Here is a 27,474-nt window from a genome sequence, read left to right on the forward strand (position 1 = left end):
TGACTTATTCTGTGAGGAACATGGCATCATACATGAGAGGACGCCTCCCTATTCTCCCGAGTCTAATGGGATTGCTGAAAGAAAGAACCGCACACTGACTGACTTGGTGAATGCCATGTTGGACACCGCGGGACTACCTAAGGCATGGTGGGGGGAGGCATTGTTGACCTCAAATCATGTGTTAAACAGAGTTCCTAACAGAAATAAGGACGAAACAACATATGAGATATGGATTGGGAGAAAACCATCACTTTCTTATTTGCGCACATGGGGGTGCTTGGAGAAAGTCAATGTACCAATAACGAAGAAGCGCAAACTTGGACCTAAGACTGTGGACTGTGTCTTTCTGGGATATGCTCATCATAGCATTGCCTATAGATTTTTAATAGTTAAATCCAAGGTACCAGACATGCATGTTGGTACAATTATGGAGTCTCGTGATGCTACCTTCTTTGAGAGCTTTTTCCCAATGAAGGATACACATAGTGGTTCGAATCAACCCTCTGAAATAATTCCCAGTTCAATCACACCACCAGAACAAACTGAACATACACATGAACATGTCTCTAAGGAGGATGTCAGTGAAGCTCCTCGAAGGAGTAAGAGACAAAGGACGGCTAAGTCCTTTGGTGATGATTTCACTGTGTACCTCGTGGATGACACTCCTAAGTCAATTTCAGAAGCATATGCATCTCCTGATGCAGACTACTGGAAGGAGGCTGCCCGTAGTGAAATGGATTTCATTATCGCTAACGGGACTTGGGAGGTGACAGAGCGACCCTATGGGTGTAAACCTATGGGGTGCAAGTGGGTGTTCAAGAAGAAGCTTAGGCCTGACGGTACTATTGAAAAGTACAAGGCTCGGCTTGTTGCTAAGGGCTATACTCAGAAAGAAGGCGAAGATTTCTTTTACACTTACTCACCTGTTGCTAGATTGACCACAATTCGTGTGCTACTTTCCCTAGCAGCCTCATATGGTCTTCTTGTTCATCAAATGGACGTTAAGACAGCTTTTCTTAATGGAGAGCTGGATGAGGAGATCTATATGGATCAACCTGATGGGTTTGTAGTTGAAGGTCAAGAAGGCAAAGTGTGCAAATTGTTAAAGTCTTTATATGGTCTGAAACAAGCTCCTAAGCAATGGCATGAGAAATTTGACAAAACATTGACATCTACAGGCTTTGCAGTCAATGAGGCAGATAAATGTGTGTACTATCGCCATGGTGGGGGTGAGGGAGTTATTCTGTGCTTGTATGTTGACGACATACTGATATTTGGGACAGACCTTGAGGTGATAAATGAGGTTAAATCATTCTTGTCTCAAAATTTTGATATGAAGGATTTGGGAGTAGCTGATGTTATCTTAAACATTAAGCTAATTAGAGGTGAGAATGGGATTACACTCTTGCAGTCCCATTATGTGGAGAAGATCTTGAATCGCTTTGGCTACATTGATAGTAAGCCTTCTCCAACACCTTATGATCCTAGCTTGTTGCTTCGCAAGAACAAAAGAATTGCTAGGAATCAACTAGAATACTCCCAAATCATTGGCTCGCTGATGTACCTGGCTAGTGCAACTAGTCCTGATATCTCCTTTGCTGTGAGCAAGTTGAGCCGGTTTACCTCTAATCCGGGAGATGATCACTGGCATGCGCTTGAGCGAGTAATGCGCTATCTGAAAGGTACTATGGAATTGGGGCTTCACTATACTGGGTATCCTGCGGTACTGGAGAGTTATAGTGATTCTAACTGGATCTCTGATGTGGATGAGATCAAAGCCACTAGTGGATATGTCTTCACACTGGGTGGTGGTGCTGTTTCGTGGAGATCTTGCAAACAGACCATTTTGACGAGGTCAACCATGGAAGCAGAACTGACAGCACTGGATACTGCTACTGTTGAGGCAGAATGGTTGCGTGATCTATTAATGGATCTGCCTATTGTTGAAAAACCGGTGCCGGCTATCCTTATGAACTGTGACAATCAAACGGTAATTGTCAAAGTGAATAGTTCTAAGGATAATATGAAATCGTCTAGACATGTGAAAAGACGATTGAAGTCTGTTAGGAAATTGAGAAACTCCGGAGTTATAACGTCGGATTACATCCAAATAGCTAGAAACCTGGCAGATCCCTTCACGAAGGGACTATCACGAAATGTGATAGACAATGCATCGAAGGAGATGGGTTTGAGACCCATGTGAGTTATACTATGGTGGTAACCCAGTCTATGTGATCGGAGATCCCGTGAATTAGAACCTGGGAAGAACAAACCATTAGTAAACTAGAGGAGAGTACCAATCTATACCCTCTCTAAGTGAAGATGCATGTACTCTCGTGAGCTGCAAGGCAGGTTGGCTATGCCTTAATGAGTTCTATTGGCTTTAATTAGCGAAGATGCTGTCCTGCAGAGCAGTCTTGAAAGAACTCACCTTTGTAAGCTTGACTGTTGGTCGCAGTCTATGGAAATTTTGGGTGAATCTTAGGAAGCTTACTAAAGACCTAGGAGTATGACTTATACGCTCCACCCGAGGGGTAGTCTACAGACGGTCTAGTACCAGATAAGACTCTAAGTGAAACTTGCTTGCACAAGACTTGCAATTCAAGGCGTAGTCCATTGTTCAAGTTGTGAGTAAGTGTAGCTTGGAGTTCTAGGTGGATGTTCAATCTTAATCGGTCTCCATCGAACCGCTGGTATATAAACAGTACATTGGAAAAGGCAAATCTCAGTGGGATTTTAAGATTTGGTGGGGGATTGTTGGAATTAGTAGATGGGCTAGCTGTTATTATTGGTATTACTGGAGTAGAACTTCTCTAGCACTCTAGTGTTCCTTTTTCATCTGAACTTGGAGTTGCCACTGTCAAACTCTAAAACGAATCAGCCTTTACATGCTTAGTTGTAGTTTAGTTTCACATTAAAATTGAAAGTTTGAAAAAATTGAAACGATGCGACGAAAAAGTTGAAAGTTTATGTGTGTAGAAAAGTTCGATGTGACGGATAAATTGAAAGTTTGAAGAAAAAAGCTGAAATCTAGACAAGGCCTTAGCATCACCATTGGGTTGGCGTTAAGGTCTAACATCCTGTTGCCACCAATGCTAACATCTCCTCAGATGTGGGAAAAAAAGGAAAAATTATTTTAGGACATAGTTTTAACTTTTAAGACAGCTGATCGACGAAAACGATGAGAAAAGCACCTAAAACAAATTTTAAAATCTAGTTTAATGCAAAGTTTACTCAGCGGGAGGTGATAGAAAGAGTATGTTTCATTTTCCACGTGCACGCTTCCCGAACTACTAAACAGTGTGTTTTTTATAAAAAATAAAATTTGCTTTAAAAATATCATATTAATATATTTTTGAAGTTTAAAATTTTACGTTTTTTCCCAATCTTCTTTTTTCCTCTCCTCCTTATGCTAATGGCTACTCCCTTCATTTCTAAATACAAGGGATTTAGATTAGATGAGACACATTTTATTACAACGAATTTAGACATAAAGCACGTCCAGATTCGTTGTACTAGGATAAGTCACATCCAACCAAAATCCTTTATATTTAGGGATAGAGGGAGTACATAAGAAGCATTAAATTTCTATCCCATCGGCCTAGGCCTTGTTTAGTTCGCGAAAAGAAAATTTTTGGGTGTCACATCGGACGTTTGATCGGACGTCGGAAGGGGTTTTTGGACACGAATGAAAAAACTAATTTCACACTCCATCATTAGCGCATGTGGGTTACTGTAGCACTTACGGCTAATTATGGACTAATTAGACTCAAAAGATTCATGTCGCAATTTCTATACTAACTGTGCAATTAGTTTTTTATTTTATCCCTACCTAATGCTCTATACATGTGTTTAAAGATTTGATATTTCTAGGAAAAGAAATGTTGGGAACTAAAAACATGCCTGAACAAAGAGGTGAACCATAGGAGTAGTGGATTTTAATGGGATGGAATAGGAAGAGAATGTGATCACGTGGGTGTTGGACGAAGAAGCAACACATGAGCAGAAAGCAGTCGTTGGGCTCTCTGCCTCTCTCTCTCTTGTCGCCCCCAAAAAGCTGACCGCCTGCTTCTACAGTGCAGCTGCTCAGCGAGAGAGTTGGGTATACTTAGAGGGTGTTGGAAAATTAGGGAATAAATTTATTCCCTCTTATAAAAATATAAGTTTTTATGGTAGAGACTTATATTTTTATGAAACGGACTAAAGTTTAGCCCCACTTCAGTCTTTCCAACCAAACACCACTAGCCATTTCAATTCGCAGTGGCTCTGTCAGGTGGCGCCCACCAACGAGGGTGGCCCACATGTCAGTGGGTATCGAGCGCCAAAGAACGTGGGTGGCCCGCATCTCAGTGAGTAAAGGGGGTGGATTTCAAAATTCGTGTACTTGCGTGTGTCGATTGTTTTCTACTCCACTTTTCTTTCTCTCTCGGTCTCTCCCCTTGCTTCCCTCTCTCTCTCTCTCTCTCTCCATGGCCTCGCCCTCGCCTTCCTACCAAAGTTAAAATACCCACGTCACCACGTGAAGTGACGTCAGGTGGCCGTGGCCTCAAACCGCCTATCAATATCTCTCTCCGGCGGCGCTGCGGCGGCTGCGATCCTCTCCGTTGAGGGGGACGACGAAGCCCTAGGTGCGCCGCCGCCGCCGGCTGCCGCGCGCAGCGCAGCGGGAGGGAGGGAGGACGAGGCCGGCCGCCCCGCGCCCACACGCTGCGGCGGCTTCTTCTTCTCCACGCAGCACGCCGCGCGCGCGGCGTCGTCCTGCGCCACCGGGCAACGTGGGGGGGCTGCAAGCTTCCCACGTGCTCCACCGGGGGCGCGCGCGCGCCGTTGCGGGGGAGACTCGAACCCCTCCGCCGCCACCCGCGAGCTGCTGCGGCTCGGCTCCGACACTACAGGCTACACGCGCCGCGACGAGGCGCGCGCTCCTCCGCTCCGATCCACCACGCGCCGCGCGCCCGGCCGGCCGCACGCTGCTGGCCGTTGCCGTCCGTCACAGCAGGCGCCTCGTCCTGCGCCGCCACACGGGCTGCTGGCTTCCGAGTTCAGCGACCGCCACCACCCCACCACACCTGCCGCGGCCGCGGTGCTTCGACGCCAGGCCCCCCGAGGTAAGCGATCTCTGCTTGCGCGGCGCCGCGCGGCGAGGCGCTTCACCTGTCTTCACACTGGCTGGTCTCTGCGTTCTCCCTTGGCAGATCCCGATCGCCCATCGAGCGCCGCCCGCTAGCTAGTCGTGGCCGTCCGCCTCCGCCGTCAGCTGTGGGTTCCTCCTCTCCGTATCTGGATCCTGGAGTTCTTCGTCGCCTGCTATCTGCTCTGATTTTAGTCGATTGCTGCTGGGTACGTGACAAGGTACGTGACAAATTCTCACTGGTGGAAAAACCCTTGACAAATCCATGGTTGTATTATGATACCGATGAACTAATTTCTCCTAGCTCCGCCCGTCTCTAGCAATTGTTGCAGGCAATGCGTTTCGCTTTGTTCTTATGCAATGCCGTGCTTGTATGTGTTAATTCGCACGCTTTTAGATTTGCTTCATACGCCACCAACAATATTGGCACAGACGCTCCAAATGCAGATGCTATTTTCTACTCTAGTAGTGCAAGTTCATTCATGGCAATATTGGTTTGAATTGGATGATGTCTCCAATAATATCATCTGATCTTAATTCTTTAATGGGGTAGTGTCAGTTGAATGATCTTGATGCATCCTTTTTTTAGTGTTGAAGCTCTATACTACCTGGATTTTTGTACTTCGGTCTGCTTTATTTTGCCTCTCTTAAGATAGTCCTAGTTTGATTTTCTTTCATCAACAGCAAAATCAGATACGGAGAATTATGAAACCAATTTTACCAATGTTGTTTGACAAAGATATCCTCGACAAAACATATTCTAAGAATGGATCTGAAGGTTCAATAACGTTGGCACTGACATATACTACATCTTGGCTCGAAACTGAAGACCCTGACGGCAACATGTAGCAGTTAAACTAGCGGAGCATGCCTAGAAAAGAGGTCTCATGAGTCAAGGTCATGCTTAGAAATCATTAGTGGTCCTCACAAATGGCTTTAGCAATAGTAGTCCCAAAAATTACATGCAGGTTGTTTCTGTTCAGCATACAAAAAAAATGGCCAAGGCACCTTAGCAGTATCCACACTTCAGAGTGGAGCATTATAGATTGGTGTGCTAATCTAGGAGGCAGGCGTCAGGCGTGTAGCATTGTCTTGCGTATCTTTAGTTTTACTTCTAAGTCATATATGTTTTTGCAACTAGAGCTATGTCCATGTTTGACAAGAAAAGAAAAGATAGATAACTATTCGTATTTATTTACTAACAGAGTTCCATTTCCTGTGTAATAATGGAGGAAGTATTAGTTCCATACTCTAACATAGGAACACATAAAAATTCCATTATTTTTTCAATATTATTTGTGCTCGCGGCATCTAAACTAAGAGTGGCTATTTCATTGAATACAGGAATTTTATACCATTCAAGATGGCTCCAACAAGGAAAGGAAAAAAAATTGAAATTCCCATCAACAAGGAAACTGATGCTGTGTAAGTTGATCGTTCCGGTTCTTTTCCTTCTACATTTAGTGATAATCATATTATCATGAATCTGAGATGATTTCTTGAAACTTCATCTTGGTTTATCCTTCTCTAATTTAATGCAATATTAATTAAATATATGTGCAATCACTGTATTTGTAATATAAATATATTTTCTCTATCTCAGGTTTCCAATGGGGCACCATGGTGATGTCATGGTAACTGCTAAACCCCTTTTTTTTTGCGGGAAGTGCTAAACCCTTTGTCTTGGAAAAAGAACTATTTTACACTCCTCAGCTCTTACGAGAGTCTAGATTTCAACCATAAGCTCAAAAACAATACTTGTAACTCCTCAAGTATTGAAACCGGACAAGACTATTAGCATGGCATGGTTGCTTACAACTGAAAAGAGACTGCAGCTTTCGAATAGGTCATGCATAGAAAGAACAACATGACTTATCTGTCATTCACAAATCACAACAATGTTGGCTGCGGGTATGGCAGCAGTTGCTTTGGTAACAGGCCCGGCTCTGGGGCAGGGCAAAGAGGGCGACGGCCTAGGGCCCGTCCTGGCTAGGGGCTCATGTCTAAATATGAATGTTGTATGAGCCAAAGTGGTATTTAAGATTAGTGAATAATTCCATACTAGTATCTACTACTCCTGGTTATCTACATAATACTGATTAGTGAATTAATAAAGATTCTAGATTCAATAATCAAAATTGTATGTATAGATAGATTCTTGTTGATAACCTTTATAATTTTAGGTGCTGAAAAATTGTAATTTTAGTCAAGAAGCATTTTTATGGTGCTAAGTAAATAAATGGGAAAAATAAACAAGATCAGTTTAAGTGTTGATATTTTTCTATTTCTAAGAACATATATATGAATTGTTATCAATGGTCATTTCTCTCTATGATTAGATTTGAAAACACACTTTGAAAATGAAGGGGATGTTTAGATTGTAGCCAAAATAAATCTTACCAAATTTTGGCAATACCAAAATTTTGACAATTTAGCAATATTGTAAAGTTTTGGCAGGATTTGGTAAAAAAAACTAAATGAATGTATATTTTTGATAACTTTACCAAAAATTGATATGGTTTAAAATGACATCAATCTGAACAACCCAAAAAGTGTGAATATACATGTAACACGTCTCTCTGTAGGGGAGAGAGGGTTAAGGGTCATCTTGTCAAGTTTGCCCTAGGGCCCTCAAAACTGTAGAGCCGGCCCTGTTTGGTAAGAAATGGTGAGGCATGAATGAGCATGATGTCCTGGACAAATGAACACAATTTGGGGGTATCTTGGTGGTAGAGAGCGTAGCAGGAAAAGTTGGCCGTAGAATGTAGATTGTGGGAGAGATGCAAGAACTTATTATTGGGTATATCATTTGGTAGATGCTTCTAGAGTGATATATCTTTTTTTAGATTAGTCTGTTTAGAGTAGAATTCTAATTGATCAAAGTAGTAGTAAAATTATTCAATGAGTTTTTGTTTTTTTTTTCTTTAGATTAGTCTATGGAAATCATAAAGGTCAAGAGTGTTTGCTCCCATTAACTAAAAATGGAAAGGGCTGAGAAGAATGTGAGAAAAGGTTTATATAAGAGGCTAGGAACTCGATCATGGCGTTCCTTTATTCCTCACCATTCCATTATTAGATCCCGCTGTTGTCATACTACTACCAGTCTACCACCATTGTGCCTATCAGATCTAGCCATGATGTTCCTTTTTTAGATAATAGCCATGATGTTCCTGCCAGGCCAGGATCGACCTTCCTGAAAACCACCACCTACTTTTATTTCAAAGCAACTGGGAGCATGTTTGTGTTGTAGTAGTCTTCACCTCTTCACCATCTGTCATGCCCTGGTTGATGATGTTGTCAATTAGTCACCAACAAGGACAAAACCAATGGTGAAAAGGTGTTTGGTTTCAACACTTTCTGGGTGAAAAGTGTTCAGTTCAAGTGTCTAAGAGTTGAGTGGTGAAAAGTTGATCTCTTATATAAATCGTTGAAATACATGACCGTCATTTCTTTAGAGCTAACTTTTTAGGGTCTCTAAATCTTTAACATACAGGTTTGTTTATCAAGGAATTACAGGAGATTGATTGTGTACAAGAAGCTGATTCATGGTACCGTTCTGCACTATGCTGCAATCAACTGTGGAGATTTCACTTTGCAGTATTGCGCTGCTCAGCTTGTACAGAGATTGGATGATGCAGAACATATGTATGGACTCCTGAACAGATGTCAGCACCCGAATATACTTAAACCAACTGGTTTTTGGCTCTGGGAACACTTTGATGCGCTGAAGAAGCATAACAAGGCTGAGGCTTTTATCACATATCCTCTTATTGATGGGTCACTATTGGATGTCCCCATGGAAGACTTATTTTTGATAGAGAAGTTTATTGAAAATGACAAGCCCAAGTGCAGAGCTTATGGATTTACGGATGAAGGCTCCAAAGATATCTGGTAAGACAATTGATGCCATACACACTAAAAAGGTTAAATCAATTAGTCAATTTATTTGGTTTGTGCATTTCTCTCACTCCCTTGTTTGATATCCTATTCGTCAAAATTTTCAGTGATATTTTGAGCGCTGTTTCCTACATAAATGACCAACTTCCTACAACAATCAACAGTGGATCCACTTCTTCTAAGTATGAAAATGAATCTCAAGGGACATCATTTCCTTTATCTCCACTACGGATTTATAATGGTCAAATCTATTATAACAAGATGGCTGAGGGACAGTACCAAATTTTGTTTGGAAATTTCTACACTGAACTTCCCAACCACATGAGAGATAAAAATAGTCGTGGCCGAAAAGGTAACTACAATAATACCGCAGTTGGCTTATTAATTTATTTCTGGTACTACTATGTTGGAATTTGCTATTTATTTACTAGATTATAAATTTTGAAATTAAGTGCATAGATAGAAATTTGTCATCCTAGAAAGTGTACTAAAACAATATCATATGTTTCTAAGCTCTATTGAGTCGATGTGTATGCAAAATTTCTTTGGTAGCATTCAAAATTCAATTTGTTAAACATCATGTATGGAATTCAACTGAAGTTTCACAACTTTTCATAACTTCAAAAATTTTGAATTCTAGGTAGTCAAATTTCTTTACATAGCATTGAAGTCAATGATAATTTTATTTTTGAGTATTTCAACTTTTGTTTTTGCGTGGCAGTGTTTCAGTTCTTGATCGTATTTCAAATTCCAACTTGTAATCTAAAACTTAACTTTCTTAGGTTTGAATTTTATGCTCCAAAAGTTAAAAAAAAAAGTTAAAATTACAAAATAATTACCACATCTGCTAACAGTTAAATGGCATATGCTAAATAAAGATCTTGACATGATTCTAGGATTTGAAGAAAAATATTTAGTTGTATTCAGGTGATAGAATGAAATTACTTCTTCAACATGTAGTTTAAGTTATTTAAGTTCACATTATGAGCAGCTATACAGTTCAGTGACTTCTCAATAAGTAAATTTGATTAACTTTAGCGAGTTTATTATATTTGTTTTCTAATATACAATTTTTTAATAGCGCCTACTGTTGATGTTATAAAACGTCTTAACTGGGAAGCAGCAGCTACGTTTCTTGATGAACTATTACATAAGAATATGCTCGAACCCAATGATGAGATGAAACATCTCAAGGATAAACTGAAAAAAAATCCACCTGCAAAGTAAGTTAATTTGCTTGTCAAGCTGCAATTTTTATTTTTGTATAAAGCAATTTTTTGTTATGTAAGACTAATTTTGGATGCAGTTATTCTGACCTGCTATGGGAACCCGGCCTATGGACAACATATGTGAAGATTCATTTTCTTAGAGAAATATTTTGGTGCATTGAAAGCGATGAAGTTACAAGGAAGCTTGTACTGAGAAAAATGGATCCTCTTGGAATTGATAGCTGCATGGTAAAACTTGGCTATAGTGCTGGCAAGGAAAAGAGTCTTCTACATTCAATTAAATTTCTGAGAAAAAGGGTAGTGGCTCACCAAGATACGACCTACCTGAATTACAAAGGGGATAAGGTAATTTTCAAGCTCTATAGGCAGGAGGCTTTACCAAAGTTTCATTAAAAGCTAAGAATAACTGAAGTTTCTTTTCTCCAGAACGATGTTGGTGAATGCAAAAGATTGGTGGAATTACTTGTGCAGAAATCGAAGGCAGACTACATGATCGAGCTGGTATCGCATATACGCCAACTTGGCTGGGTGATGGAGTCCCCAATCCTGAGAAGTAAAGTCTTCAAAGCAGCTTCAATTAGTTGAGTGCCTTAACTTCTCCTTAACGTTTCACCTGCCATCAATATTACATACAGGTAAAACTCTGTATATGGAAGCGTTCAGGCAAAGTAAGAAGTAATAGGTAGCAGTTCTTCATCAGGTGTAAGGTTGCCAAGGATGATTGGGTGAGATATGCAGAATAGCTTATGTGTTAATCATTTATACTCCATCAGTATCCATAGCCATCTGATTTGTACTTTAGTTGGGCCTCTCTTCTCCAGGTTTGTGATTAGCTCGGAAGTTAGGAGGGCGGAACATCATTATGGGTCTCGCAAGGAAGCAAGCTCCAGATTTGGATGGAGAATTTGCACAAGACGTTTGGAGTGAAAAAGAGTTTAGGAGTATAGTGATGCTGAGTTCTTTGTTTTGCACTGGCAGTCAAATAGGCTTACCCTTCTTATTTTGTTTGTCTGTGATCCGTTGTTCTCTGTAAAGGATGCCCTGCAGAAATTCGTTAGTCTTTTCCTGTTAGGGTGCTGCTCCAGTAAGGGGGTTGCGCTAGCCTGGCTTTTCTTTTACTTTCGAGCTCTTTGTACTCGTCGTATCATTTCTAGTAATGGAAATGGGGGCTTTCAGCCTTAGTTAAAAAAAAATCATTATGGGTCTCGGCTCATGCTTTCTGAGAACATCTTGGTAGATGTTTTTTTTCTTTATCTTCTTGGTTTCATGTAAGTATATGCTTTGCTGTTGTTACGATTAGTCGGTTCTGCCCAAGCAGGCAAACACACATTCGGCCAGATTATGTAACACCGGTACGTGTCTCGATGTTCTTTTTTCCTTACATATAGTAATATTAGTTGAGGTGGCATTACTGTATTTTTTTGTGATGGTTTTGTCCCTATATCATTCATGGTTTTTTTTAAGCGAAATACATGTTGGTCCTTAAACTTGTGGAGTGGTGTCACTTAAATCTGTGAACTTGAAAATTGCATGTTTAGATCCGTGAACTTGGTTTAATATATCACCCCCCGGTGCAATCGTCATTTGACCATGTTTGACCACCAATGTAGCAATGCCATGTAGGCAACACTTTTGTGTTCAGTCCGCTCCGCATATACCTTCGCACATACCTTGCCCTGACCAGTGCATTTCAACCCAAATCCCCTGAAATATCCCTAAATCGGCTAGGGTTTCAACGGTGAGGTTAGCAGAAGGAGGCCAAGAAGCAACGCAATGTGGCTTGCACGCTAGGCATCCTATGGATTCTCCAAGCTCGTTCTCGTCTTAAAGTCGCTGAAAGAAGGTGTTGTTGATCAAGTGCCCGTTGTGCAAGGATAAGGTCATTTTGGAGTGCAGAGCAATGGTAATTGCTAATCGGGACCACATTTTCTATACATGCAAGGAGAAGAATGAGAGGAAATAACGATTTAAGATTTTTTTTTATCTAGTGTCACTATATAGCTACAAGGAGATATATGCGACGTGTTGTGATGCGGAGGGGGCTGAGAGCAAAAGTGTTGCATGAAAGGATGTTTGGACCGGGGCTGGTATATTAAACCAAGTTCACGGACCTAAATGTGCAATTTCAAGTTCACGGACCTAAGTGACACCACCGCACAAGTTTAGGGAACTGGCCATGTATTTCGCTCTTTTTTTGACGATCAACACCATACAGTAGCTTTTAACTAATAATTATACTAACTATATCTATACTAACTATTATGCATGTTATATTTCTAGATTCATATTTTAAAATACTTTCATGTGATGCTAATTATATATTTGTTGGGATTATAGAATGAAATAAAAAATTGGTCAAAGTATGCTATTGAAGACCGTGTAAAAAAATATAGGTCTTATAATTTAAGATAGATGGAGTAACTATTATAAACTTAAAAATAAATTTATTTGATTCTTTCAAAAAAATCTCTGTATATATTTTTCAGAAAAACTCACCATTAAAGTTCAGAAAGTGTGCTAATAGAAAATTCGGAAGTTGTTATTTAAATTTGCAACCAGGGTTCATAGTCCCGATACCGGATCAATGCTTAGGAGCAATATCATTGGATTTTGTGGAATCCGTCGATAAACCGACAAAAACTGATGAAATTCGAAAAAAAGATGTCAGAAATTTAAAATCCAGTTTGAATTTTCTTGAACTACCGAAAAATCGAACAGTTTGTACTTTCGACCCAATCCGAAAAATCAGGATACCACAAACTCCGAATCGGATTCCACTGAAATTACGAACATATGCTTGCAGCTTATCCGAAGTGCGGAGTACAATATAAAAGAGTAAATTGCATCCAAGGTATACGAATTTGTCAGGTGGGTGCAATCTAGTGCACGAACTTGTAAATTGCTCATTTTAGTGCATGAGCTTGTTTGGTGCGTGCAAAGAAAGGCGAAAATAACACTACATGGATAATAATTGATTTAGGGGCGGATTAGAATACTATGTAAACATATATATGAGAATGTTGCTATTAGCCATACACTTCTTCAATAAAAAGATAGAATGGGATACAGTGAATGCAGAAAAATATATGAAAAAAAATGAGCAATGATATATGGGTTAGATATATATGACATTCATCATTTCCATGATGAAGAATAAAGTAGAGACCAAAATTATAAATATTGTATGCCTTATGCATACTCGTTACACGTATGCACGTCACACCCTAGCGAACATCAGCTTGTAAAATTAACATTGCAAGCTATTTTGGTCCTCGCTCGTACGAACTAGACAAGTTCGTGTACCGAAACGAGCAACTTACAAATTTACATACTAAATTACACCTACCTAACAAGTTTGTGTACCATCAATGCAATTTACACATATAAAACTACGAACAGTACTAGAATTCCGCCGCAAAACCGAATTTGTACTAAGGTGGTGTTTGAATCTCCTGAAGATGAAGATGAAGATAAATATTAAGTTTTTCATGCAAAACGAGGTGGTAATAACATATGATTAATTGATTTTAATTATTACAAACTTGAAAAATGGATTAGCATGATATTTTAGAGCAACTTTCATATAGAAAGTTTTCGCACGAAACAAATCGTTTAGCAGTTTGAAAAAGCATGCCACGAGTATCAAAATTTAATCTTGTGCTTGCAGAAGAAACGAATAGGGCCTAAGGCTGTGTTTAGTTCCACGCCAAAATTGAAATTTGAAGAAATTAGAACGATGTGATGGAAAAGTTGGAAATTTATGTGCATAGGAAAATTTGATGTGACGAAAAAGTTAAAAGTTTTTTTTAAAAAAGTTGGAATCTAAACAACGCCTAACCTCAGCGAGTCAGACCCTGTTTAGATGGGACTAAAACTTTTAAGTCCCTATCACATCGGATGTTTGGACACTAATTATAAATATTAAACATAGACTATTAATAAAACCCATCCATAACCTTGGACTAATTCGCGAGACGAATCTATTGAGCCTAATTAATTCATGATTAGTACTCCCTCCGTCCCATAATATAAGGGATTTTTAGTTTTTTCTTACAATATTTGACCACTCGTTTTATTCAAAAAAAAATTTGTGCAAATATAAAAAACAAAAAGTTGTGTTTAAAGTAGTTTAGATAATAAAGTAAGTCAAAAAAATAAATAATAATTCCTATATTTTTTGAATAAGACGAGTGGTCAAACAGTACAAGCAAAAACGCAAAATCCCTTATATTATGGGACAGAGGAAGTATATGTGATGCTATAGTAAACATTCTCTAATTATAAATTAATTAGACTTAAAAAATTTGTTTCGCAAATTAGCTTTTATTTATATAATTAGTTTTGTAAGTAGTCTATATTTAATATTTTAAATTAGTATCTAAATAAGTAAACTAAGGTGGTGTTTGGTTGGAGGGACTAAAGTGGGGCTAAACTTTAGTCCCTATCAAAAAAACATAAGTCCCTACCATAGGGACTTAGGGGGTGTTTAGGAACTAGGAACTAAATTTAGTCCCTCTCATAAAAGTATAAGTCCCTATGTTTTTGTGAGAGGGACTAAAGTTTAGCCCTACTTTAGTCCCTCCAACCAAACACCACCTTATGTTTTTTTGAGAGGAACTAAATTTAGTCCCTAGTTCCTAAACACCCTCTTGAGGGGGGCTGCTGCTGCGCGCGTACACGCCAGCAATTTAGCTGGCGCGCACGTCAGTGGGGCCCCGTGCCCTTTTCTTTCGTTCTTTTCCTATCTTTTTTCTGTTCGTATATTTTTTCCCGATTTTGACGCGCGCGTTCTTTTTTTTTCCGTTTCTTTCCTTTTTTTAATCACCTCTTTACAAAAACAGAATTGAAAGTTTTAAATTTTGGTTTGAAAGATTTTAAATCTTGACTTGAAAGTTTTCAAATTTGGGTTAAAAGTTTTCAAATAGGGGTCGAAAGTTTTAAATCTGGATTGAAAGTTTTCAAATTTGGGTTGAAAGTTTTTAAATATGGGTTAAAAATTTTCAAATCTGGGTTGAAAGTTTTCAAATCTGGGAGAAAAGTTTTAGATTTGAGTTGAAAGTTTTCAAATCTGGGTTGAAAGTTTTAAATCTGGGTTGAATGTTTTCAAATCTAGGTTGAAAAGTTTTTCAAATTTGAGATGAAAAGTTGAAAGTTTTAAATTTAGAATATAGTCTTAAATTTGAAAAGTCAAATAAAACAACCAAACGAGATAATACAGAGGAAAAAAAAATCTAAACTAATCACAACCCTAATCACGTTTTCTAATACAACCTATAAACGATACGTGGTCTCTCTAGGCGAAAAAAAAACGATTTTGCTATATCTCACTCGAAAGATTTTTTCTTATCTCTCACTCGATTTTCTCACTCAAATTTACAGTGCATTTTCTTGTAAGTTACAGTGTAATTTATGAAACTTACACTGTAACTTTTGTAAGTTACACTGTAATTTTTGAATCTTCACATGTAAATTTTAAATTTTGTATTGGATTTGGTCTTTTTCTTGAGGATATGGTAATTTAGTGTCCATTATGGTGTTTCTTAATTGCTTTTTGCCTTTTATTATATCTATCGGATTTTAATCCAAAGATTAAAAATCTGTGTGATACGATCATAAAAATCTTTCGAAAGATGTATAGGTACTTAAAAAAAAGATGATGCGACAGCACGATGGTTTGGGCCGCATGAGACAGATGGGCCAGAAATACGCGCGATATAAGTTTATAGCGCGTAGGCACTAATTAGCAAAAAGTCCCTCGATAAGGGCAACACCAATGTATATAGCTAAAGTAGTCCATATAGATGGGACCCACATTTGTGGATTTTAACTATTGCAACATTCACAATGTATATGGTTAGTAAGTAGTATGAGGAGGAGAGAGGAAATAGAGACAAATGACATATTTTATTCTATATGGGTAGCCCATATGCTTATGGATGACTTTTGTTATTTCTCTCCTATGGACTACTTCCACAATGTGGTTAGATAGCTGAATGTATTATTTTATTGGCTATGGACTGGTTTTGAAGTACATTGTGGATGCCCTAAAGCACCACCTCAGCGTGGACTAGCTAGGGGTTGTTTGGATCGGTGACTCAACTTGCCACAACTCAACTTAGCCATGCCATAACTAGTTAGCCTAGTGTTTGTTAGACTAACGCACCTTAGGCTGCCAAAGAAAATGTGGCAGCTCTCAAGTACATTGCAGTAGCATTTTGCGCCAGACTTGTGGCGCTGAATTCGTTCGCCTCACTTGCGGCTCACTTGTGGTGTGAAAGGTGAGACTTGTAAAAGCTGGTGTTATGCTCACCTGCCCAAAGAAAATGGCGCGAAGCAGTGGCGCGAAATGAGAAAAAAAAGGCGGGAGTCTCCTGGAAAAAGCATCTGACACCAACAGTGCTCTCTCTCTCTCTTATCATCTCTACTCCCACATGCTCTCTCTTCTCTCTCCCCAGATTTTTCTCTCGAAGCAACTCAAGCATCAGGAGCATCAGGCAAGTATTCCCTTCTCTTTCCTCTTTTATCCTCTTCCATCTATCTCATGCATATACCATTTAGGTCCTCAACTTTTTTTCTCGAAATCCCTAACGCTAATATGTTCCATTGAGAAGTGTTGCCGTTCGAAAGTTTTTTTTCTTAAAATCGCCCCCCTCTTCTTCATTCCATTTTGATTTGATATGTATCTTCCTTTCCTTTAATCCCATATTCTATTTAATTTGCTCCTTTCATCAGGCTTGAGTCATGGTCTAGGCTGCAATTGCAAGTTCATATTGGTGAGGAGTCGCTGGTGTGGCTAGAGTAGGAATTGGGACCATCACGGTAAGCACACTGCATACCTGCTTATTCTGTTCTTCTTTAAAGGGATTGGGGATTGTTCATTTTTTCCTGTCCTGGACCTAAGGTTTGCTCTGTGACTCCATTATTGCAAAATCCTTTTAGCTTTGTTGGCTAGATGTGGATTCCCAAAACTATGAAACCGATAAATTTATTACAAATGGTAATGTGAAAAAAATGTTGATTGTTCTATGTAATTATTGTATGGTAGTTTTGTTGTTTTATTCTAAATATTTATTAATGTAGGATCTCTTAATTATTTAGATGGACCAAAGGAAACAAATATATTTACAGTACTACTTCAGCTACTACTACCAATATGACATATGGAGGAGAAGGTTGCTTGTTGCTATTGTCATATGTGTAGCTAGTTACTCATATTTGCTTGACATGAGAAAAAGGCAGCGAGAAGGTGTAAGATATTCTCCCATGCTTCTTAGAGATGTGGAGCGAGATGCACGGCTAAATCGTTTGTTTAATGGTACCGAGGCCAATTGTGTTTCTGAGCTACGGATGCGAAAAGCCATTTTTCATAAGCTTTGTGGTCATTTCAGATCGCGTGGTTTTTTAGTAGACACCTTGCATGTAACAGTGGAAGAACAGATTGCAATGTTCATGCATATAGTGGGACATAAATGGTGTAATAGGTCAGTTGGTTTTGAGTTTTTTCGATCGGGTGAGACAGTCAGTAGGTACTTCAACGCTGTTCTGGATTCACTTGTTTCAATTTCTAAGGAACTAATATACATCAGAAGCACTGAAACACATCCAAAGATCACAAGTAGCCCAGGAAGATTCCACCCGTATTTTGAGGTACACAACACAAGTTTCTTTTGTAGAAACCTAACCATATAATCCATCTGCTTGATAGACTAATTGGGCATTCATTATTTTTCTTTTCTTAGGGGTGCATAGGAGCTTTGGATGGTACTCATGTACCAGCATCTGTCCCTGCACATATGCAGGACAGATTTAGGGGTAGAAAGAAATCTCCCACTCAAAATGTCCTTGCGGCTGTTGATTTTGACTTGCGATTTATTTATGTCCTTGCTGGATGGGAGGGATCAGCCCATGATTCACATGTGCTTCAAGATGCTCTAAGCCGCCCTAGTGGTCTAAAAATACCAGAAGGTAGGACTTTAATTAGATCATGTACATCAACCATGAATTCAGCTTGCCACCACTGACTATAAGACATGTTCGTGTTATAGGAAAATTCTTCCTAGCCGATGCTGGATATGCAGCAAGACCTGGTATACTACCCTCATACCGTGGTGTTCGTTATCACCTTAAAGAATATAAAGGTGGTAGAGAACCTCAAGATTACAAAGAACTATATAACCATCGTCATTCGTCATGTAGAACAACAGTTGAACGGGCATTTGGAACCCTGAAAAATCGATTTAATATCCTCAAGAGTCAGCCAAATCTCCCTTTGAAAACACAAGTGAAGACAGTGATTGCTTGTTGTACGCTTCACAATTGGATACTGGATAATGGTGATGATGAATATGTATATGACCATGAAACCTGGTATAGAGTCTTGCCAAGGAGCAATAGGGTATATCAAGATATCCGTGAGGAGAATGAGGCTTGGGTGCTTAAACGAGATCAGATGGCACAAGCTATGTGGCAAGATAAAGCTGGGCAATCTACTTCAGCAGCTAATTAAGATATATAAAATGATGCTAGCTAGCATGTAGTTGTGGGTCTATATTTATCTTTTCTGAAGTATTGCTTAAATTCCTAGTATGTGTTCTCCTAGATTCTTGCCTTGCAGCAAAGTTCTTTGTGCCACATCAGATTTATGTATGAAACATCTTTTATTATTGTGAGATGCATGCTATTTTATCTTGCTGATATGTTACTTTATTATACTTTATCAACTTGTCATAGCTGGAATAAATGGGGAAAGCCAAGGGAAAGGGGAAGGTTGAGACTGAAGGGTCTTCTCGTGAGAGATCCATTAGTTGGGATGATGAACAAACTAAGTTCATGCTTGTTTGGTACATCGAGTACAAGAAAGACCAACATGCAAACTTCATATGGAAATCTCAGCACCATATGAAATGTGCTGATGCCTTAAACAAAGAGTTTGCTATGGGTGTAACGTCTGCCCAAGTGACCCGTCACTATAGGCACTACAAAGAGAACTGGAAGATAGTTGAAACGGCTTTAAACAAGAGTGGCAATGGTTTTGATGCTATTAAATGTAAACTGACCATATCAGAGTCTGAAAAGGCTACTCTCAAAGTAAGTGGCTGCTATAAACATTTAATTTTTTTTTGCCATTAGTTCTATGAGGTCAACTGTTTTGAGGATTTTATCAATATATACTTTTCGTAATGTGTAAATGGATAGTTTTGATTGCTCATGAATATGTGCCAATTTCTTGTAAAAAATGTATTGCCATGCTTTTGTACAGATTTAAGTTAGCAAGTATATTATAACACAATACTTCTGCTCACATTTAAATTTAGCTTTCTTGAGAATTATTAGATTCTTCCATGGTTTGCTTTTTTACTAATTATTCTATCAACATGCAGGATAGGGATAGGCGTTTGCTTTCTAAGCCAATAAAATACTTTCATGAGATGCAAGAGCTTTTCTCAGGTAGTAACGCAGATGGCTCTCTTGCCATGGACCAACAAACATGTTGTGACGTTGATAACAAATCTGATAGCAGTGACGACGAAGGATTGAATGATATTTCCAGCTATGCACGTCCTATCGACATTGCTGCAGAAGACTCGGACACATTACCATCTCCCACATGTGCAGATAATGGCTCTTCTAGTACATCTCGAGCTGGTAAAAAGAGACCAAGAGGTTCAAAGTCCCCAAGTAAGAAGCAGCAACCAAAGCCTAAGAGCCGTTTCACAGATGCCACTGAGAAAATTAGCAACACAATGGACCGTTTGGTGGATCAGCTTGGTAATCCTCCTCCTCCACCTCCAGTGCCACAGTTTTGTGACCCTTATGCTTCATTGTGGAAGAGGATTGATGCATTGCCCATTAGTACTAATGGTAAGGTTGTCGTTGGAAATTATTTGGGACGCCAAGAGAATGAGGGGGTGCGGGGATTTCTTGCTTCTTCTGCTGACACGACTGTGGAGACTTGGGTGTACCAGTTCATGTGCGACCGAGATGGTGCGTAGGAAAAATGAATCTAACTGTCAATATTTGGATATGTTGTTGACCTTTTGCTCAGTTAGAATAGCTGTACTAATCAGCTATATTAAAACCTTGTGAAATATGTTTATGTCCAAGCAAATAGTTACTTTTGGGAAAACACTATACTAGATGTGGGAGCACTAATTAGGTTATCTTGGATCATATCAATATGTCAGGTTCAAGCTGGTAGCTTCTTTTGGTTTCTAGAACTGTCATTATATAGTGATGATGCAAAAGTACGAACTTTCTGCTTCAGTGTGCTATGTAAATTTCTCTAGTGATTGAGTATTGTTGCCCATCTGTGATATATTTCGAAGCTAAAGTTAATTATGTGGTTTGTATATATATGTGAAAGTTGAGTGTTGCCCTCCAATGATATTTTCATATGCGCTTCTGCATGCACTTCTGTAGTGGCTATTGTCTGGTAGTATTTTGATTTATCTCACTTAAATGTTGTTGTCTAATTTGCCAATTATATATTATTTAAATATGATTATGTTTCATTCGACAACCTATATAATATGTTTTCTAATTAATCACTGAATAAAACATGCAGCAACATGTTTATTCTCGTATATCCCGGGGTGGTAATCTCACCACCTAATTGATTGGAAGTAACCATATTCAAGTTAGGCATCAACCAAACAATAGCCACATACTTTTGCCAAACTTGTGGCTTACCATATGGCAGGAATCCAAACAATACCCTTAACAAATTTGCCACACTTTTGTCAATCAACCAAACAGCTCTAACTTACCACAAAGTTAGTCATGTCACAACATTGTCATATGCCTAACCTTAGTTGTGGCAACCTAAGTCACTCAACTAAACAACCCCTAGATCTCCGGTTGGCTTACAAGAGAAGGAAGCCGCCGACTTGTTCCTCTCTCTCTCTCTCCCCCCTTTTTGTCCCCATCAGGCTAGTATCAGTATAACGGAGTAGCGTCGCCGCGCGCCTCTCCGCCCCAAACCCTAACCCGCTCCGATCGAGCCCAGGGCCGCTTGATCGATCCTTCGCCACGGGAGGGGAGCGCCCATGGACGCCGCCACGACGTCCGGCCGCGCCGTCGACTGCGATCCCGTGCCGGTGAGGGATCCCTCTCTCTCTCTCTCTCTCTATCTATCTCCCTCTCTACTGCTTGATCGGCGGCGGTGCTCGATCATGGTGATGATTCGGGGCTCTGGCGGATGAATTGTGCTCCAGAATTTGATTTGATTTCTTTTTTTTCTTTTGCTTGGTTTGCCGCAGGTGAGGGATGAAGGGTACGTTGATGCCTTGGTGAGGGCGTCGCTTCATCTTATCAGGAAGGATTTCCCTCATGAGGTCCGGGGACATGGCGTCAGATTGCTACAGGTCGTTTAATTTAATTCCTGATGTGCTGACATTATGCGCTTTTTCGTGGACTTGATCGGATGATAACCTTTTCGTTGTGTGCTTCCATTTATCTGCAATTTTTGCCCATCCTATCCCGTCTAAAATATTGGGTTGCACGGTTTAGTGGGAAGGGGTAGTGGATGGAGTTCTCAGTATTTGCCTAATGATCAAATACTTTAGTGAATTGCAACTAAATGGCAGCGTAAAGCAGATGATATATATTCTCCACAATGACACTGCAGATTGAAATTAAAAAGGAGTTGGGGATATATGTTTTGAATCAAATTTAGGAAGAATAATCGTGTGATGAATCTTGGATCTGATTCATTGCATTTTACTACCTACATGTCCTTTGAAACAGTTTTATGATTCATTGCATTATGCTACCATCATAATTATATCATTTGCCAGCCACCTTTTGATTTGTCTTATCACATACTAAGGTACTAACTGTGACGAGTTCTTATGTCAGGCCTGCAGTTGTTTGCAATGTTTATGCTATAGAACCGTGTATTCATCACCTTCTGTCTTGTTATTTTGCAGCATTTGATGAGATTCAGGTGGGAGGAAGTCAGCATCATAAATTGGAGCAAATTTGCTGATGTTTTTAGTTTATTAGGAGTTGAGTTGGGAGTCCTCGATGATCTGGTTTGGAAGAATGCAGCAGCTGATTTAGTTGCAGAGGTTATGATTTAATCTTATTTTATTTATTGTTTGCTGTGATACTAATTCATTTCTTATGTGTTATGTTGAAAATTCATACTATTTCTCAATAACAATTTAATGTAGCAGGTGGTTTGGAGCCATGGAATTTCTCTGTTGCATGACCTAATCCCCTGCCTTGTGTGTCTATCAGCAAAGCGTGCTACTGAGGTAAGTTTGTCTATTTTAACCACCACTTTGACCTATTTGTACTGACATTTGTGTGACTAATGTTATTTTGTTTTTTCGTGTGAATTGTTAGACCGAGTTAGTCTGCTTTATTCTGAAGTCAATTTCTGATAATCGAATTGCTCATGTTTCACATTTTGGAGGTAATAATCACAATTCTTTTATGGGTTTTAATCGAATAGTTCAACTAACAGGCAAATTGACACCATTGGTTTTAATAGGTGATAAAGGCGAACTGCTTTCCTTATCTGAGTTCCTTCCGCAGATTTTGCCATTCATTTCCTCTGTGAGTTTTTCTTGGCTATTCATCAGTAGTCTTGGTGGTTTATTGTTTTATGGAAACATGGATTTGATTCTTACTGCACTCCATTAACTGTCCAATTGTAGTTGCTTGAGAAACACGTTGGAGCTGTTTTGGGTGAAAAAGAGAAGTGTCAGGTGGAAGTAGCTGAGGAACATGCATCTGTAGTAAAAGCTGTCCTAGATGCAGCCATTACATATGCAGGGTGGGCTCATGTTGTTGATCTGGGGAAGCACGGTCTTATTAAGGGGTATGCTATCGACAAAGTTGAAACAGGGTGTTACATGGTCAATACTCAATGCTAACTATTGTTTTGCTTTATTTTGCAGATGTGGATGCCTACTTTCTTGCAATGATTTCTGTGTGCACGCATTGCAGTTTTTCAAACTTATATTGCAGAGGTACAGCACATATGTTCATTTTGTCTCCACTTCTGCCTTTTTCTCACTAGCTTGTGCCTGTTCATGTTTCTCCAGGAAAAGACCTGTTTCTATTGCGGTTGCAGATCATGATTTTGCAGTGAGTCATCTGGTTTCTACATTACTACTAAACATTCACAACATACTTTGACGTGCATTGAAGTTCTCAATAATTTATTGTTGCTTTAATCCTAATACATTTCTTATCTGATAACAGAGAGTTTTTCCTCATGCAGGATTATCTATTATGTCCACATACTACATTTCATTATGTGCAAGCTTTACATGGTGCATTGAGTATCTCTGCTTGTCCAAAGGATTATTGTAGTAGTTCAAGCAGCTACAGCAATATCTCTGGTACAATATCCCAGAATACTAGTGTGCAGAAGAGACTGAGCTGTGAAAGCAGCAGCAACAACAAAAGTAGCACTGCAGTCGTAATGAGTTCTCCTGATTCCTGTATCACTCTCAGCACACAAGTGGAGGGTAATGATTGTGAATTAGATCTCCAGGTAGGAGTATTTATCATGGTTTGCATATACATTTTATCTCATAATATCCCTATGTAGCAACTAAATCTTGCTTCTATATCTACTGGAGGCTCATGGCAATTGATATATTTGTAGTATTATGATATTTATTGGGGAATGATGGGCATGACAATGATAGTAGAGATAACATGCTGGATGCCACAGACCCAAGAATGTTAGTGACTGCGCTTCCATCTAATCCAATAATATATTTATTTGCTGTTTGATGTTCTGAATTAGCTCATGAAGAACACAGCAGATTCCAACAATTCGAATTTCCTATATAAAACTATACCTTCCATAAGAAGTGTGTCATAATTTGCTAAGTTTCGTTTTGATTTTCCATGGTAATTAGGTATTTCCTTTATTGTAACACCCCAGCCTCTGTGTTGTTCCCTCTCTTCCATGGGGTCAGGTTCACATACGGATAGCACTCGAGTACTCGACTTTCTCTTTCGTCCTTGCTTCATGTGATACATTGTTAACCCAGAAGTGCGATTGTTGGAGGCTTGGAGCGCTCTCCGTATGGCACTAATCCCATCATCATGTAGCACATTAGTTTTCACTCTAATCGGCGATGATACTACATGTTAATAAAAACACCCTTCAACTCTTTCTAGAGTAGCAATCATTTTCACTAAGATGCACATGCTTCTAAAGATGCACGCTATGCTGTATATGTATTCTATTGTTCTATTATGTACATGTAAGTGTTTCTATTGATGTTTCAGGGTAATGATGGAGCTAGACGATCAAACTCTTTCCACCACGTGGGCTGTCTACTCCTTGCAGAGCAGAATCTTATATCTGAAGCATTCCTTATTGTGTCATCCTGGTCTAGGTATGTAATTTGTTATTACCTATAATTAATTGTGTGGAGCTACTATGTTGTGCTACCGTAGTAAGCAGTAGCCTTCATGTAGTAGAAATAGTTACATCATATTATTTTCTCTTTTAGGATTCAGCAATACAAGGAAGTTCTTACTTGTATACTCAGTCCTCTTAGCAAAATTTGGACCCAGCCAGAGTGGGAAAGTAAATACACACATTATGCATGGTGCCTCACATGTCTATTTTCTAATAGACAGTTTGTGAAGAATGTTCATGATGTGGTGAAGTCATGGGAAGGGCAGCTCAAAAGGAGAGCAGAAGAGTCTCATGCTATCCAAATGCCCGATAAATACTCAGTTAGTCTCTTAGGGTTGATCCTTCCATTGCTCCTAAGGGTATATCTCCACATAAAAGTTCACATTATCATACGATTATATACATAATGATGTTGAATTCTTGCGTTACTTCTAGTTACTTTTGAAACTTGTGAATTATTTGTATATTAGTTGACTTGAAATTGTTGTCTCTCAGTACCTTCAATGCGTACATGCCCTCTGGAATCGAGAGATTACTTTTGATCTATCAAAAAAGCTTGCAAAAGCTAAAAGATTTGGGATTGATGAGGAGGAAGGTTTCCAAGAAATTGAGATGAGACAATGGCTACAGGATATCCGAGAGAGTGGGTATGTACCATGTTTATAATAGCTCAGATACTCATGCAGTTTCTACTTGCTGTGTTTTCCTCTATTACATGTCGTGAGTACAAAAGTTTTGGGCAAGATTTGTATATGTATATTTTGTCATAAAGGCATCTGCGCCACTGCCTAATTAAGGCTGAGTTCTTTCCCCAACTTTCTCAACTCACCTCCCTCGTTTTTTCACGCGCACGCTTTTCAAATTGCTAAACGGTGTATTTTTTGCAAAAATTTTCTATACAAAAGTTGTTTTAAAAAATAATATTAATCCTTTTTTTTAAAAAAAGTAAATAATTAATTAATCATAAGAAAATACTTAATTAATCATAAGAAAATACGTCACTCCGTTTTACGTGCGCGGGAGGTGAGTTCCCAACCTCACCTCCTGAACACAGCCTAAGTATCAACCAGTTAGTCAATACCCCCATTGAGAAGACATTGCATCTAGTCTATATTTATGATTTATAACTGTTTGCTTATCAGTTCGATCGTCTCGTTCCCCAATCCCACAGCAATAAACTTAGCAGCTTTTTTTATAATCACAATAAGTAGGTTTTAGAACCGTGGGCTGGTGCTGGTGTGGGTTGGTCAGTTGTTCCATGGTCATAAGAACTTAATACGGTTTTCACAGTTGCTGGGTGGGTTTTACAGTTTTGGGCTGGATTGCTACTGGGGCTTGTTGGTTGGGTGGGGTGCGCATGGAGTAAGCAATCAACTAATATGGACCAAATTACTTATTTCCTCCAAAACATCAATTTTGTTATAGTTTGTCAAGTTTCTTTTATGCTTATTCGTTTTTGGATTCGAATTTATTGTCACCTGTAGTTTTGAATATATTATTTTTGAGCACATTATTTTTATTCTGACCTGTCAAAATCATGAGAAACAGGGTCCAAGGCTCAGCAAATTGGTTGGAGCCTGTCAATTTCTTGTGAAAACCACTAGGTTGACAATTCTAATTTTAGCAATGAATAATTGCTGATTTCTACCAAGTTAGTTCAAATTTTGGCTTGGACTGATTTTTAGGGTGGGCCCACCATTGAAAGGACCAACTTTGTCTGAGTTTATTGAAATCTTTCATGGCTCAGACAGAGTGGAAGTAAATTCTGGAAATTATGATGAAGTTTATAGTAGCTTGAAGACCACCTTACTTTCAGGATTTATTTTTACTTATAAGAGGAACACATATTTTATACTGTCATTAATCTTTGCATGGGAAATGCTGATTCTCCCCTTCATGTGCACTTGTCCATGAGTGGCAGATGAATTGGAAACGGTTCAAAATCATTTTGACTTCGTAAGTTCATATAAAATAACCAATTTGAATGAAGTAGATGGTTTCTAAATTCATGTTCAAATGCTCGTTCGAATTAAATAGTTCAAATTTTAGACTGTAAAAGATTTCTGTACAAGGTTCTGGAATCTTTAATTAAGTGGGTCTTGAACATTGATATATTGGAGGCTCTGGGCTGCTTTTTGGTGACAGGTGGTATGAGAGAAGGGAGTTGGATTACGTGTTTAAACTTCTACTCACTTAAGACTCCCTCAATTTCATTTTTACCTTTGTAAAACCTTGTTTGATTGAGCTGATTTTTACTATGAATTATTGGTATTTTGTGCATTTACTTAGTGTTGTGCAGCTGCTAGTGCACAGTTTACTAGCCTTCCTAGGAGAGTGACATTTCAGATCAATTTTATATTTTTTGACAAAAATATCCTTATAAGCATACTCTTGGTGGTATAAGCGGTTACAGTGAAGTTGAAGACTTCATTTTCATCTAGAGAAATTGCAATTTTTTAATGGTTGTATGGTGCTTCCATTTGTTTCCTTGTGCACATTTTCCTAATCCGTTGTTACCTTGTAGGTACAACGTCATTGGTCTGTATGCATCTCTTGGGGGAATGTTATTTGAATGCACAGACAGCTCATGTTTTTATGCTGCTATCTTGAAAGATCTGGGTTCAATGGAATTTTGACATTTAAGCAAACTTATCCATCTGGTTGTTATTCCATTGGTAAAAAATTGCCCAGATAAATCCTGGAAGATTTTGATAGTCAACCTGCTGCAACCCTTACTTATGCATTTTGGGAATGTACTTGAACATGCATGGTCCAGTATGTTGCATCATGGCCGAGCCAGAGTTCCATATTACTTTGGTAATCTT

The 27,474-nt window shown here is 39.0% G+C and overlaps 4 protein-coding genes across 5 annotated transcripts; all 4 read left to right on the top strand.

Moving 5' to 3' along the window:
* The first annotated feature begins 5,203 nt into the window (after positions 1-5,203).
* LOC127755622 (uncharacterized) lies at positions 5,204-11,110 on the top strand. Its single transcript, XM_052281313.1, has 10 exons — positions 5,204-5,352; positions 6,476-6,556; positions 6,735-6,765; positions 8,625-9,022; positions 9,136-9,380; positions 10,110-10,251; positions 10,335-10,602; positions 10,684-10,810; positions 10,893-10,982; positions 11,060-11,110. Exons 2-9 carry the CDS (start codon positions 6,495-6,497, stop codon positions 10,934-10,936), a joined length of 1,317 nt encoding a protein of 438 aa, XP_052137273.1. The 5' UTR covers positions 5,204-5,352; positions 6,476-6,494; the 3' UTR covers positions 10,937-10,982; positions 11,060-11,110.
* A 5,605-nt stretch (positions 11,111-16,715) lies between these two features.
* On the top strand, positions 16,716-20,619 carry LOC127753806 (uncharacterized). Its single transcript, XM_052279231.1, has 4 exons — positions 16,716-16,751; positions 16,990-17,076; positions 18,988-19,344; positions 19,638-20,619. The coding sequence occupies exons 3-4, from the start codon at positions 18,997-18,999 to the stop codon at positions 20,247-20,249; spliced, it is 960 nt and encodes a 319-aa protein (XP_052135191.1). The 5' UTR covers positions 16,716-16,751; positions 16,990-17,076; positions 18,988-18,996; the 3' UTR covers positions 20,250-20,619.
* Positions 17,787-18,979, top strand: LOC127753807 (protein ALP1-like). Its single transcript, XM_052279232.1, has 2 exons — positions 17,787-18,222; positions 18,303-18,979. The coding sequence occupies exons 1-2, from the start codon at positions 18,051-18,053 to the stop codon at positions 18,761-18,763; spliced, it is 633 nt and encodes a 210-aa protein (XP_052135192.1). The 5' UTR covers positions 17,787-18,050; the 3' UTR covers positions 18,764-18,979.
* Positions 20,620-21,188: 569 nt separating the features above from the next.
* Positions 21,189-27,405, top strand: LOC127754144 (protein HASTY 1-like). Of its 2 annotated transcripts, none has more exons than XM_052279617.1 (14): positions 21,189-21,353; positions 21,516-21,620; positions 22,185-22,325; positions 22,434-22,514; positions 22,606-22,675; positions 22,754-22,818; positions 22,920-23,083; positions 23,163-23,234; positions 23,310-23,352; positions 23,489-23,764; positions 24,514-24,623; positions 24,741-25,008; positions 25,145-25,296; positions 27,174-27,405. In XM_052279617.1, exons 1-14 carry the CDS (start codon positions 21,303-21,305, stop codon positions 27,283-27,285), a joined length of 1,710 nt encoding a protein of 569 aa, XP_052135577.1. In that variant the 5' UTR covers positions 21,189-21,302; the 3' UTR covers positions 27,286-27,405. The 2 variants fall into 2 exon arrangements, with proteins under 2 accessions (XP_052135577.1, XP_052135580.1); XM_052279620.1 differs by having other exon boundaries at positions 24,867-25,008.
* Positions 27,406-27,474: the final 69 nt, after the last annotated feature.

This window comes from Oryza glaberrima, chromosome 11 (genome assembly GCF_000147395.1).
Source record: "Oryza glaberrima chromosome 11, OglaRS2, whole genome shotgun sequence".
Lineage (NCBI taxonomy): Eukaryota > Viridiplantae > Streptophyta > Magnoliopsida > Poales > Poaceae > Oryza > Oryza glaberrima.

Bases quoted from the DNA above. Each gene is read 5' to 3' on its own strand.
- LOC127755622 (XM_052281313.1), top strand. From the start codon at position 6,495: ATGGCTCCAACAAGGAAAGGAAAAAAAATTGAAATTCCCATCAACAAG. The intron at 10,603-10,683 runs GTAATTTTCAAG...TCTTTTCTCCAG, and splicing joins TGAATTACAAAGGGGATAAG to AACGATGTTGGTGAATGCAA. The intron at 10,811-10,892 runs GTAAAGTCTTCA...TATTACATACAG, and splicing joins GGAGTCCCCAATCCTGAGAA to GTAAAACTCTGTATATGGAA.
- LOC127753807 (XM_052279232.1), top strand. From the start codon at position 18,051: ATGCAGGACAGATTTAGGGGTAGAAAGAAATCTCCCACTCAAAATGTC. The intron at 18,223-18,302 runs GTAGGACTTTAA...TTCGTGTTATAG, and splicing joins TGGTCTAAAAATACCAGAAG to GAAAATTCTTCCTAGCCGAT.
- LOC127753806 (XM_052279231.1), top strand. From the start codon at position 18,997: ATGGGGAAAGCCAAGGGAAAGGGGAAGGTTGAGACTGAAGGGTCTTCT. The intron at 19,345-19,637 runs GTAAGTGGCTGC...ATCAACATGCAG, and splicing joins CTGAAAAGGCTACTCTCAAA to GATAGGGATAGGCGTTTGCT.
- LOC127754144 (XM_052279617.1), top strand. From the start codon at position 21,303: ATGGACGCCGCCACGACGTCCGGCCGCGCCGTCGACTGCGATCCCGTG. The intron at 23,084-23,162 runs GTATGCTATCGA...TTTATTTTGCAG, and splicing joins AAGCACGGTCTTATTAAGGG to ATGTGGATGCCTACTTTCTT. The intron at 23,353-23,488 runs GTGAGTCATCTG...TTCCTCATGCAG, and splicing joins TTGCAGATCATGATTTTGCA to GATTATCTATTATGTCCACA.